Source organism: Oxyura jamaicensis, chromosome 1 (assembly GCF_011077185.1).
Source record: "Oxyura jamaicensis isolate SHBP4307 breed ruddy duck chromosome 1, BPBGC_Ojam_1.0, whole genome shotgun sequence".
Lineage (NCBI taxonomy): Eukaryota > Metazoa > Chordata > Aves > Anseriformes > Anatidae > Oxyura > Oxyura jamaicensis.
Genome location: NC_048893.1, coordinates 609,235 through 623,138, shown reverse-complemented (window position 1 = coordinate 623,138; position 13,904 = coordinate 609,235). Strand labels below are relative to the sequence as shown.

Sequence of the window (13,904 nt, the reverse complement as noted above, 5' to 3'; positions counted from 1 at the left end):
CTGCACTCACTAGTTAGGCTTGTGGATTGCAGGGGTGCCATTTGCACAAAGAAATTCCCACAGCAGCTGTAACAATTACCTCCTCTGCTTCTTACGGCACACTGATTAAAGGAAATGTCCACTGGCAGCTTTATCGGTCCTGACCATGTCACCTGCTCCTTCCCTGGTCTGTTGTTTCTTTGACTGCTGGTGGTGCTCCCAAGCACAGCTTTCATCTGCTGGCCAAAATTCACTGTTGCTGATTTTGACTGCAGTATTTAATCTCAGCCCTGCCAGGGACAAGGCTCAGAGGAGCAGCTGCCATGCATAGGTGGGTGCTGACTTTGTTGTGCAAGCTGTTTTCAGCAGAGCTGTTTTTGAGTGTAGAAGGGTGTACCGGTATCAAATCACGTTGCAAGTTCAGCTGTCCAATAGCCCAAAGGCAAGGAGTCCCACCTACAGCTCCTTTTTATGTGCATTAATCAGTGTTTTACACTGTGCAAAGTACAACATGCCATCTTGCTTGTTTTCATTTCCTGTTATGGATCACATGTGTTTATTAGTTAATTACTTTAAATATGTATTTGGATATGCGCAGTTCCAAAAATTAGCAGAGTGTAATCATTAAAATCCTAGATTTGACAGAGATTAGATTAGATTTAGTGGACAAATTGCTAGCTGCAGTTAATTCAGTGAATCTTGGAATGCTCAGTTTGGACCTTTCTCAGTCTGGAGTTCAAGATATATATACACATGTATGTATGTATGTATATATACATATATATTCAATTACATTTGGTACATTACCAACAGAAACTAAAGGAAGATTTGTTTTCTGTGTCTTTTGCCTCTTTGAAAAGTTTGTCTCATTTACATTGATATTGAAAGAAAGACCACTGATTTAACTGCATGTAGGAATGGAGGAGGATGCCTGGAGCAGGGACTGACAAAGATACTTCAGTTCACATGCACAACATGAAGTTTGTAGCAGTCTGAGTATTCATAACAGCACATGGGTCAAATGCATGCCTTCAAAATAATTAAAAATAATCAAAAAGAGGGAACAGATTTTACAATAATAATGGTGTAAAAACAGTAACTGAAAGTTAGTGATAATGAAAATAAAGCAATGATATTTGGCAAAGAAAATAAGTAGTGGTCCTTAAAGGACTGTAACCTCACTAGGCTCTCCTCTCTAGCCATTCCTTTGCCTTCAGCTGGAGGTGGCCGTAGCTAAAGAGCTGGGGCATGAGAATCGGAGAGGTGCAAAGCAGGTGGTTTTGGTATTGGTGGAGTGGAGGAGAAAGGCTCTCCTGCCTCAGGAGCTCCCCATGTTGTCACTTACTGTTCATCTCTCTTGGTGTGTGTGTGGGGGGGTGGGGATGAGGTCGAATTGGGACCCCTTATCCCCATCCTGCCTTGGGAGAAAGAGTGGGCTGTGTCTAAACAGACATTGCATCACAGTTGCTGCCAAACGGCAGCAACCACAGTGACATCTCTGCATACTCCACTAAGGTCTTGTGAGAACCTGCCTGGGCTGTGGCTGGCATTTTGCTTCACGTCAGCTGTGCATCCATCTGTAGGTGTGCCAAGCAGTGGCATTTTCCACAGTTCTTGTGCTGTGGCTGGCACTGCTCTCTCGTGGTGGTTGCATGCAGTGTGAGAAGGGATGTGGACTTTCCATCAGATGCTAATTTGCTCAGCTTTTGCTGAGCTAAGGAAATATTTCCACTGCTTTTTCTTAGGTGATATTGGCCATGTGGATGCTACATTGCCACATCATGTATATGTTGTTACAGTGGTAATTACCTTCATGTTTAAAATGAATCCCTTATTTTGTAACTTGAAAGTATTGTGCCTGTCCTCTGCATCCATTGGCCAATGGATGAATTCATTTTATTCATTATACCTTTGACTTGGACTCATATGCAAAGATATATTCATATCTGCCCAGAGAGGTTGTGGAGTCTTCTTCCTTGGAGAACTTCAGAGGCTGCCTGGACATAGATCTAGGCAACCTGCACTACGTGTCTCTGCTTGAGTTGAACCGGATGACCTCCAGATGTCCCTTCCAACCTTAAGTGTTTTGTGATTCTGTGATATATAACAACAGTGTGTGTGTGTCTTGTATCACAGAATCCTGAGAGTTTTAGCAAAGCCACAGAACCCCGTCTGACCTCTTCCTATCTCATTAAAAAATAGCTAATAGCAATGCTCTAGAATTAATATTCACTTGCTTTTTTAAAAATTTGTATCTGAAACTATTTTATTATTCTCATTTTAATAGTTATTTCTACTAAATAGAGAATTTTAAATTTATGCAAATTAGGTACCTTCCCAAAAAATACATGACTTTATTTCTGGCTGATGAAATCTAGCTAGTGTCCACATTGCTCCGTATATAGTATGAGGGATTTGGATGGGAAGACCTAGAAAATTGTTTGAGAAAGAAGACCTTTTTGTTGTCCATACTAGGACCACAATAGGGTGTCTGCAGATGCACTTGCAGAGGGAGGCAGTTTGTGCTTCTTGCGAACCCATCAAGTAGAGCTTGGCTGACAGATGAAGGCTGCAGTCAGGTGCTTGATGGACAGAGGTAGCAACTCCTGATGGAAGGGGCAGTGCCTGCCTGGTGCAGAGGGGTCTTTGTACTTTTTGGAGCTGCATGCACCAACAGAGAGCAACAGATTTGCACCAGGGCTCTTGCTCCCATCTGCAAAGCAAATGCAGAGAGTGGTCGGGGGGCTGTTGGGGGTGCACTGCGTGAGGAAGGCTTGTTGAAAGGGATATCTGTAATTCTTCCACTGCCTACTCTAATTATACCCCTAAGTGGAGTAAGTCCTAATGCACTGGGCACTCCTGGGAGTTGGGACTGTTTCTTCGTCAGAGATTGGACTGCAGTCAGCCAGGCGAGTTTGTGTGGGCTCTGTGTGCAACAAGTCAGGATTGTCAGTGGTGAGAGGGCTTGTTGCATCGGTGCATGGGCATTTCACCTCTTGGGGATGAGCATTTCGTGTTTGGAGCTTGCTGCTGGCGATGTGATATGATGAGGACCGGCCACAGGACAGCTATGTGTGAAAGGGCTCAGGACAGCTCCATGTATGCTGGCAGTGGTGCTGGGTTGCACAGTTGTGCATCTTCCCCCAAAACAATAGCCCTTGTCCATGCTTACTGTGGGGAGAAATGGAACAATGATATCCTTTCTACCCTGTTCTTCTTTTCCCCTTTGTATAAATGCTGTGCCCAAATGTGTCCCTTGCTGCAGTATAAGAGCCAGCAATGACGCTTCTGCCATTTGTTAAACTGACCGCACTTTCCTTGCCCATCTCCTCCAGGTTCTTATCCCACACCCATACAAAATGGATGGTCAGTCTCCAGCCCATGGCCAAGACCTGCTACATCCCCATGCTTGGGAAGGTCCACCAGTGTCTGAGTGGGTTGGGAGCAAATGTGGGGCTTGGTGCAGCTCCCTTGAGGGGAGCAGGGAGCACCCAGCATTGCTGGAGCCCAGGCAGGAGACATGGCGGTGCTGCGATGCCCACAGTGTGCGTGCTCACATGTTTCTCACCCCTCTCTCTTGGGGCTCTGCAGAGTGTCCCCTGACCGCAGCGGCTCAGCTGGAACTTGGTGCCGAGATGATCAAAGCACTGCGCAATGGGGGAGCACACCTGGATTTCCGGACACGGGAGGGAATGACAGCTCTTCACAAGGCTGTGCGGTGCCGCAACCATGCGGCGCTGCTGGTGAGTCACAGCTTGGTCCCCTCTGCCCTGTGCCCCAGTGCCAGCCACTCCACTTCCCGACCTGGCCTCGTGTCACTGCCTGCCACATCAGTGTGCCTTCCTGGGACCAAAGTACCTGTCTTGTGCTGCAGTTGGGGAGCACGGCTTGTTACAAAAATGTGGCACTAAGGGTCTGAGTCCTGGGGAGGAAAGGGGTGAGCACCACCTGCTGCCATGGCCACAGCACCCCAGTCCCTCACGGGGTGGGCTGTCCTGTGTGGCTGCCTGGAGCTGCAGGACAAGGGAAGCGCTTCTTTTGCAGACGCTGCTGGACCTGGGTGCCTCCCCAGACTACAAGGACAGCCGAGGGCTGACGCCCCTGTACCACAGCGCCATGGTCGGGGGGGATCCCTACTGCTGTGAGCTTCTGCTGCACGACTACGCCCGGCTGGGCTGCGTGGATGAGAATGGCTGGCAGGAGATCCACCAGGTGAGACAGACAATGGACGAGGTCCAGCTGGGGCCACCACTGCCATACTGTCAGTGAAGAGGCCTGTCCTGTCCCCACAGGTGCTGCAGGGATGCGGTGTCTTGTTGGTGGGCAGTGGTGGCTCTGCATGGCAGCATCCTCTGGCACAGGGGGAGGGTTGTGTCCTGGGTCCTGTCTGGGGATTTGCACGAGGACCTGAGCTGGCTTTGTGCTTCAAGACTGAGCTCCTTCTGGAGAAGGGAGGGTTGCTGGCTCTGCCTCAATTCCCCTGGTCTGGCACTGTCAGGGGGGCAGGCTGCCGTTGGGCCTGTGGCCTCCCGAAGCACTCAGCTCTCAGGCCTTGCAAGGTGAATGAGTACTGGTACATCAAAGGACAGACGGATAAGAGTGAAAAAACAAGAGATGTGTTTGTGATCTTGATTTGCGGGAAATGACTCTCCTCCTTCCTGCCTCATCCTACATTGCCACGGCTGATCTTTGAGGTCTGCTCATCCAGGGATGGACCAAGCACAGAGGAAAACACCACAGTAGATCTGGATCTATTGCACTCTGCTTTGCCTGCTTGTCCTTCAGGGCTTTTTTCAGCAGATAATTATTACTGATGTAGCAAATGGTCTGGAGGAGGCCCTGATACCTGCATGATGCTGAGCCCAAATTTGCAATCAGTGTAAAGGTAATTTATCTGATAAGTGTTTGTATATGTATTGCTGTAAGAAGGAGCAGTGAGTGTGTGTGAGTGTTAATGGAACTCTTCAGGTTACTGTTCCTCTCTGATAGAACTTTTCTAGCATAGATGAATCCAGAAGAGGCAGGAGGATGTTATGAAGTTTATCACTTTCCTGCTGCTCTCTCATTTTATTTCTTTTTTCCCCTTTTGCATTTTGAGCAGGCATGTCGCTACGGCCATGTTCAGCACCTGGAGCATCTTCTCTTCTATGGAGCTGATATGACTGCACAGAATGCCTCAGGAAATACCGCTCTTCATATTTGTGCTCTCTATAACCAGGTACTTCTGTGTGATTCAGGGCATGAGAACAAAGAAAACAGATGAGGAACCAGCCTGCCTGAGGGAACAATGCTAGGCTGGGACATCTTCTGATTGCTATTACTGTTTGCGGGCCTAGAAAAGTTTTTTCTGAATTGTATCCACCCTCTGTCTTGGGATGAGGCTGTTTCTGTTTGCAGCACCAGTCTGATGTTAGATTTCTCAAGAGCCTGGTGACCAGGGGAAAGAGTCTGTGGTTCAGTGTAGTCCCATTCCCAGAATATTTCTGCTGTTTTTACTGCCTAACTTATTCTGTAATTTTTCCTCTGGTTCCTATTCCTTCTTCACACCAAGTGCAGTGAGCCCCCATCACTAGCTGGAGGGAGCAGTTTGCCTGGTGGAGAGTGCTAATTTGGTCCAGGTGCTTGCATGTAACTTTGGGGAGGGCACATGCCCCAAGCAGGGTTTGTTGGGTGTGTCCTGTGGCTTTCACAGCCTTTGGGGCAGGCATGTGGGCTGGGGTGCTATCCCTGGCACAAATGCTCATAATGATAAGAAGCTGTGACATGGGAGGTTCAGGCTGGGTGTAAAGAAAAGGTTCTTCACTGAGAGGGTGGTCAGGCATTGGAACAGGCTTCCCAGGGCAGTGGTCACAGTGCTGAGTCTGCTGGAGTTTAAGAGGTGCTTGGACGATGCTCTCAGACACATGGTCTGATTTTTTGAGTGATCCTGTGCAGACCTAGGAGTTGGACTTAATGATGCTTGTGGGTCCCTTCCAGCTCAGCATGTTCTATGAACATCTTATTATCAATCTCTGAATTTTAAAGAAGGTTGGCCAGGCAATGCAGAGTACCCTGTCCTCAGGGTCACTGATCTCAGTTCAGAAGAAATCAAGGGTGGTGGAAGAGCCCTCTCTGCTCTTACCCTCCCATTGCTCTCTTTCCAAGATGTAGAGGTCAGTATCTAAGGATTTCTCCTGTAGGTTTTATTCCTTCCTACAGATTTTATACATTTTATTTTCTGTTTTTGCTATAAAGGGATTTTTTCAGATTCAAAGGTGCTTATGTTTTAAAAAGTGAATACTTTTATAATTTTCAATAGAAGCTAATTTGTGGCTTGTTATGTGATGGGTGCACTCTGCAGACCCAGGACTCTGATATCTGGGTTTATGTCCCCTGGGTTGGTTGGGCAGAGAAACATTAAGGAGTACAAGGGCCCATAAACATGTGGAATTAACAGCACAGGAGTACAGAGCATTCAAAAGAAAAGTGATAAAAGGCTTTAGGAAATAGCAATACCTGGGAACGTGTAGTGGTCGCTGTGCCTCGTAGGTGTGGTCTTGGACTATAGGGCTTGACTATGGTGGCAGCACCTATAGTTGGCACAGAGGTAGATGGAACGGGTCAGCTTGGTGCCAGAGGTAACCAGTTCATGGCGATTCCAGATCCTTTTATATTCCTTGCTCTTGCCAAAGGAGGTTTTCTGAGTGCAATGAAACCATGTGGTTTGCTTCTTTGTTGTCACCAGTCTGCAGTGCTAATCACTCTCTTCCTGTTTCCTCCTTGCTTGCTTTCCCAGGAGAGCTGTGCTCGGGTTCTTCTCTTCCGTGGTGCGAGCAAAGAGATTCGCAACTACAACAGCCAGACGGCATTCCAGGTGAGACAGTGAGCTCTGGACCCCAGGCCCTCCCACAGAGCTCCTCTGGCATGGGCAGTGGCAACCTCTGACATGTCCCCTGGGCACGCCTGGGGTAACGTTTACTGGAACAAAACCATTGATTCAGGACGCCTATTCTGACACTGGAGCGGGAGGGAGGAAAGTGATCATATTGTACATGGGAAGGACTATGATGGTGGTATCTTATGGTGGGAGACTAAAGGAGCTTTGCTTGTTCTGTCATGTGTAATGGAGGTGGACAGGAGGAATTACTGCTCTCTGTAGAAGTGTTGCAGTAAATGTTAGCGAGGGAGCAAAATCCTCAGGAATAAAGGACAGTTTTGCAGCAGAAGTGCATCTGAACTTGCTGTTAATAAACTTAAAATGGGAGTTAGAAGCCACTTTTGAAATTGATTGAAATTCTGGAATAGCTTTCATATAAAGACGCTGGGTAAAACAGATGGAAAAGGGAAACTTGGTCACTTTGCAGTGTGACTTCCTAAGTTTGCAAGTCATGGGGATGTGATTGCCTGCAAATTATCACAGGCTGCAGTCTGTGATACAGGAGGTCTCTTCCCTTCACTCTGCTTTGCCTTTCTTTTGAAAAGTTCTTGAACTTGAAATAGCATTTCTGCCTGTGCTTTTGTTGAAGTATAATCTTCTACCTGAGGACCTTTCAGAAATGTTGTGACTCATTGTCCAGCCAGTACTAATCTTCAGGTGTCCCTTGAGAGGAGAGCGTGTCCGTCAGCATCCTAATCATGTCTTAGCTTGGGTAGCCTCAGATGAGCTCCCTAACCACTTTTCCTTTAGAAATGCTTTTCTTCATTCAGTGTTGTTTATAGAGGCTCTAGGCCCAAGCGTCTCAAGCGTGACCATCACAATGATATTGCACAGCCCCTGCAAGCATCATGAGTGGCTGTTGAGAGACACCTTATTACAGATGCAATCACTCTTGTTCCACGTGTGCAACTAGAACTGTTTGAGCAGCAGCATGTCCTGGGAGGAGAGGGGTAGGAAACTGGTCAGATATTCTGCACATACTGGAAATCTGCTACACTCAGATTGTGCAGTGCCAGAGTTGGATCTCACATGGAGGAAGTGGGTACTTCTAGTGAACCTTGTGTCCTGAAGTGTGATCTTTCTTCCAAATGAACTGAATACTTGTGCAGCTTGAATGCCGTGAGTACTCAGGGGGAGCTGAAGTGCTCTCTGACGTAACCTGCCTGCTTACTGGCAGCCACGGTGAACTGGCTGTGGTTGCCTCGGAAGACCCTGCTGCCTGCTGTGGGAATGGTGTTATATTCTGCATCAGGATATTTCATTTAAATTTTAAGTACATTCTAATGCAAATTCAGCAAACAGTCCCAAAAAGAGTATATACAATCATGGTAAGTACACATGTAAAAATTAGGCAGCTGTGTAGAGATACCAGTTATTAAGCTCTTGTGTGTACATAACTAATAATGCTTGTGTAGTTTCAGGAAATGATTATATAGCTTATATTCTTAAAAGTAATTTCTTTAGGAAGACTGAGGCCATGTTACTTACAAGCTGTGTGATGTGTTGGCTTGGATGCTCAGAGAAGAAGGGGCTTGGAAGGTCAAATTGAGCATTCCTTACAGCCTATCTGGTATTTTGTCACGTGGGAACTTTAACATAGATTTGTGTCATGGGGGTACACCAGTAATGGAATAAATTCACCTAGTAAGTGGTTGTTGTCTGGTCGTACCTGGTGAAGCTGTGAGTGTCATTTGTGTGATGAACTGCAGTTGTCTGCAGAGAAGGGAAGGCTTGTCCTCCCCTCCACAATGGCCCACAGAGCACAGGGGGACTGGCTCCGAGGGTTGCTCACGTACACAAGTAGTGCTACCACAGACAGCTTTGCTCTGAACTATAGTGAGCACTGGGTCTTGTTAACAGCAGCGAATGCTGAAGGGTGTGTGAGCTCAGCCCTTGGTGAGGTCCCCATCCTATGGGAGCCTTTTCTCCATGAATCCACCTTAACTCAGACCTTCTTCTGCATGTTCCACCCAACCTCCCACCTTGGGAGATGGGTCATGAAAGGGTTTGTGTGGATGGAGGCAGCAAGATCTGCTGTGCTCAAACTGTTGCTTTCCAGGGAGTTTTCCTCGGGGAACTGAGGTTTTTCCCATCTGACTGCTCTTAGATGTAATGTGAAAATATTCATTTCCATGGAAGTACTTTTTCCAGGAAACTGTTTCCTCCTGTTGAATGGGCTGTACTTTTGGAATCAAGAGATGGAGAAAGGGCAACCTTTTTGCTTTGGGCATTTGAAGGAAATGGGGTTGTGTAGCAGATGGTGGAGAGAGAACAAATGGCTCCTGTTCTGATTTTGCTCATGTCCTTCATTGTCCTAGTGAGTTCTAAGAAGGGATAAGCAGTGTTTGTCTTCTTTTTTGAAATAGTTTGACTAATTGGAAGTTTCTGTTCCAGAGAATTAAAATCATGCTTGGTAATCTGAACAGTTTTTTATTGACAAGTATAACCTGATCCAAACTAGCATCTGATATTAGTGTTATGTGCTCCCATCAGCTCCCAGCTTTCAAACAGAAGTGCTCTGACTCCTTGCTTAGATTGCTTGCTCAAGATTTCAGCATGTTAGTAAGTTACTGTATGCTACAAGTCTGGCACTTTCTCATGCTTCGCCTTTGTGTAGCCATGCTAAAGAGGTGCTACCTCTCTGTGACTGATTTTCAGCATAGCAGAGGAAAGCCAAGCCTGTACAAAGGAGTGTGCACTAGCCAGAGCAGTTCTGTGGCTGCTGGGAGCTTGTGTAAATGCCTCTGCTTCTGCATGGCTGTTTAGTCAGCTTACTGCATATACCTTGTGCTAATTTGATTGTTACTGTTAATCAGATAGCTTGGTGTCAGTGGCCTCAGATGACTCACTTGGATAACACTGAGTAATTTACAGGGTTTAAAAGTTGTAATCTCTTTGGTTATCTTCCATGAGGCAAATCAGCATGTTCCTTACCTAGGGAGGTAATGCCACATCTCACTGTGTTGTGTGTTGAGTTCTTCCAGCTGCAGAACGGCCTGATGGAGCACTTGTGGACTGCAGCACGTGGCCTGTATGGTGGGGCAGGAGTGCTGGGAGCATTGCCAACTCTTTGTGGCTAGTGGCAGGCTTCAGAGAGAACTGCCAAAGCAGGGTAGGTTTAGGGTAAGAGTTTTCCCATAGTACCTTTTCAGCTTCTGGAATTCTTCAACTTACTGTTTTATCGAGCCAGGGTTTATACCTACATCTGTCTTCCATTGCTCTTAGCTGGCTTGACTTCCATAAATTGTATGAGAGTTCTGTATGCAGATGTAGTCCTTCCCAAAGCTCCCCAGCATCATCCAAATATGTTTTTCTCACTAAAGGTTGGATAAATCATTTTTCAGGTAGGATACTGCATACTCAAAATACACTGGACAAAAATAATATATGAATATATTTTCCTTCCAGCTATTTTTGCAGTGTCGCTGGTGGGGAATCAGAAGCAAAGCGCTACTGAAGCACAAATTGTCTCACAAACATCAAACCTCCCATGTGTCTTCAGGTGCTCACTGACTGGACTTGGGGCATTGGCCAATGGAGCATGCTGTGGGTCAGGGGCCTGCAATGGGAAGGCCAAACACTCGAGCCAGGACTGTGAGGACCGGCAGTTGCAGCTGGGGATGTGGTGAACCCACCATCATATTTAAACAACAAAAAGGCATCCAGCAGATTATTGTAATATGTAGACAGTCATACAAGTAGGCGGTTGTGCAAAAGATAACCACTTCCATTGCAGGGCTGTATTGTCAGGGCCCTGAGGGCACTCATAGTCCTTAATGTCCTTGACCAGCCTCACTTCGGGCCCCCACCCTGCCTGTGGGCCCAAAAGCCCCTTTTTAGCTCAAGCATGGAACTGTTGATAGCTCTAAGTCTTCCAGGTCAGCCTGTCTACAGTTTCTTTTCTTTTTTTTTTTTTTTTTTTAATTGAAGTATGAAGTGTTAGCTACTGTTCATTTGCAATGTTTTAGGCTTCTCTTTTCTTTTTCCTTAATGTCAGTTGACAGAGTGATTCCAAAAGAGATGACCTTCCAAATTCTGTGAACAGCTATGTCCCTTTCTGAATATGCACATTACATGACTTGGCTTGGAAATGAAACCATTTACCTTTGCAAGCTGAACTTTATCAGAACAGTTGTTGTTGATTCTCAGAGCATATTATGTGCAGGTAGTCTCCCCTAACCTTGATTTGGCACTGCCCGGGCTGTTTCCAGTAGGATGCTGGATGAGACTTTCTGGGACCATCAGAAGTCCTCCTGTTGATGAAGTTTTATTGACGATCCACATCTGATGCTGTCAATTAACTATGTGAAGCAGCCTTCCTGTCTCATGAGGTTTGATGTGCAGGTGACGGTTTGATTCTTGGAGTCTACACTAACAAGTGTGTTTGATGGAAGAGGACACCCTCTACTCTTGTAAAAGTCATTGTCCCTATGGCTCTCATCCAGCTTGTTTTCTCTTTTCTGCTGAACTGCTCCTCAGCCTGTCATTGCCAAGGCTGCTTCCTTCCCAGATATATGACTTTGCATTTGTCCATTCTACGTTTTATGGGGGTCCTCCTGGCCTATTCCTCCAGCCTGTTTAGGTCCCTCTCGATTGCAGCTCTGCCCTTGAATATATTGATCATCACCAGTCTGGAGGTACCTGTAAACCTGATGACCTCTGTGGTGTTCCACCTGTCAGTGGCTGTCAGGTAGAGAAAGACCCATTCACAATCATTTTGACCTGAACCATCCAATCAGCTTTTTTTTCCCCATCTAGCTGTCCATGCATCCATACTGTAAAGTCCTCGTTATTGCAGACAGAGATGAGACATGGGAAGAGCCCATCTGTCTTGTTTCCCTGTGTCCTCTAAGATACCTGCTGATTTTGCTACCTCTGTATCAGAGGCTGGGCCAACTGTGCCACTTCTGTTTCTCAGCAATCTACCGTGTAGTGTCAGGCTGGAGAGCTGCTGTGAGCAGAGGAACCCTCTCTCTTCCATACAGAGATTTCCCTGTAAACAGCGGGAGAATCCTAAACTGCTTCTGCTCAGTAGCCATACAAACCATTTAGTTTCTGCTACCCATGCCTGTGTGTCTCTTTTTCCCATGGGTTCATCAGTCCCAGCTCTTCTGAGTGGTTGGTGTGAGATGGGGTAAAGCCCTGCCTTAGCTATGTTAAGTTCTATGGTTTCTTATCACCTGGCTTGTCACTGCCAGTGCATCAGGTCATGCTTTCCTTTTCCTCCCTGGCTTTCAGATATCTCAAGGGCTCACTTGAGTAGTTTCTTTCTCAGGGGCCCAGTACTCTGGTGGGATTAAGCCAGGGCTCACAAACTGGCATGCTTTTACTTTAAAACTCTGGGTTATTTTTTAACCTTTCATTTAATAAAAGTAGCTTTTCCAGTTGCCCTTACACCTGCTTAAAAAGTAGAAGTTCACGTTGTTATAGATGACTTAACCTTGCACTGTATTTTTCAGTGACCTGATGGAGATGCCAGCAGTTTCCTTGTAAGGAGCACCCAAGTTTTATCTTAATACCCGCTAATTTCCCAATTTTCTTTCCCAAATCTCATATCTCTAACATGGAGTCTGTGCTTTGTGTTCTCTATGTCAAGATAGCTCTTTTTATTATATGGAGAGTGTTTTGGAGGTTACTTACACTGCCCCGTATGTTCCTGGATGATGTGTTTTCAGTGGCTGAGTCATTTCGGAATGACTTGTTTAATTTCTCAGTCCCAGATATTTCTGGTCTGGACACCTGGAGCTTGGCCCTTGCCTTCTCCAGGTGTACTGGATTGCTGCACCACCTCAGAGCTGAAGTCGTGTTGGTGGAGCAGCCTGCAGCTAGTGCACGCATGAAGGACCTCAGGAGCTCTCTACAGCAGGAATGCGGTTGCCTCAGTGTCATCCATAGCGCAAACATACGTGTAGGGTTGGTGATAAGCTGCAGTTCATCGAGCAATCTTGTTCACATGCTAGCTTATTGTGTACCTGCTTATTTGAGTCCTCTGAGGCACTGACTTCCTATGAGGAGGATCTGGAATGGCAATGGGCATGCTGTAGCTTTTGTTTTCAGGCTCAGAAGGAGAGGGGCGGTGGAGATGAGCTTGGGCTCCCATGGTAGTTCAAAGGAAAATGAATCCAGCTGTCAGTATTGGGTTATTTCCAATTGGGTTGTTTCCATAGTTGACATCTGTATTTACATGCATCTGTTGTCACTGGTAAGTCATCTTTCTGCATGTATTTTTCTAATACTCCTTTCCCAGCAGTAATGGAAGATTCTTTACTGGACCTGTGACTTGCCTTTTCTGGTGGAGGCTTCTCATCTGTTTGCCACAAAACATTTTGTCTGGGCAAGGTGGTGTTCGCATTGTCTCCTCAGGAATGTTTCTGGTGCCTAAATAGAGGCCTTTAGGGCCCATCAGACGCTCCAGTGCTGTTGTGCCTGAGTGCTGCTTATGATACCAAAATAATAAAAGTTGCCTATAAAACACAGCTTGGTTATGTGCTGTATCCATTTGTCTGTGTGATTTCCACTCTGCTTTCGATACTGGAAAATTATTATAAATATATGAACTTGTGCCAATGTAGCTTTTACAGCCAATAAAGATGGCTATGAGAACCTATCAAAAAGTGAACTCAGCATTGAAGGTTTTAATTATCAATGGATACTAATTCAGTGATATTATTTGAAAAAGATAATCGTAATAGTCTTGCATAAGCAAACCTTCAGCTCAGAATGAATGTGAGCAAGTGACCTTGGTATCAAGCTAAAACTAAACATCTTTAAACATGGATCCTGGTTTCTTTCCTGTCAAGCTTGTATTCCAATGGAGCTATGGGATAGCTTGTGTTAGTTTATCCCAAACACTTCTGATGTAAGTGCAAGGCAAGTTTCTTAATGATCAGTAAACATCAGTTTTGTACAATTTTTTTTGTCCTCATGATACTCATGGTTGAACTTTTCCATATACAGGATTATTATATGCTGAGTAAACAAGAGTTTTTTGGGGGTAGGTAGTTATGCT

At 45.9% G+C, this 13,904-nt stretch overlaps 1 protein-coding gene across 1 annotated transcript in view; it reads left to right on the top strand.

Annotated features, from left to right (window-relative positions):
• SHANK3 (SH3 and multiple ankyrin repeat domains 3) overlaps positions 1 to 13,904 on the top strand; it is a 352,775-nt gene that overhangs the window by 67,877 nt on the left and 270,994 nt on the right. The window contains exons 6-9 of the mRNA XM_035335012.1: positions 3,571 to 3,722; positions 4,024 to 4,191; positions 5,081 to 5,197; positions 6,755 to 6,832. Of these exons, the coding sequence (XP_035190903.1) occupies positions 3,571 to 3,722; positions 4,024 to 4,191; positions 5,081 to 5,197; positions 6,755 to 6,832 (515 nt within the window). The remainder of the gene's footprint in view (positions 1 to 3,570; positions 3,723 to 4,023; positions 4,192 to 5,080; positions 5,198 to 6,754; positions 6,833 to 13,904) is intronic.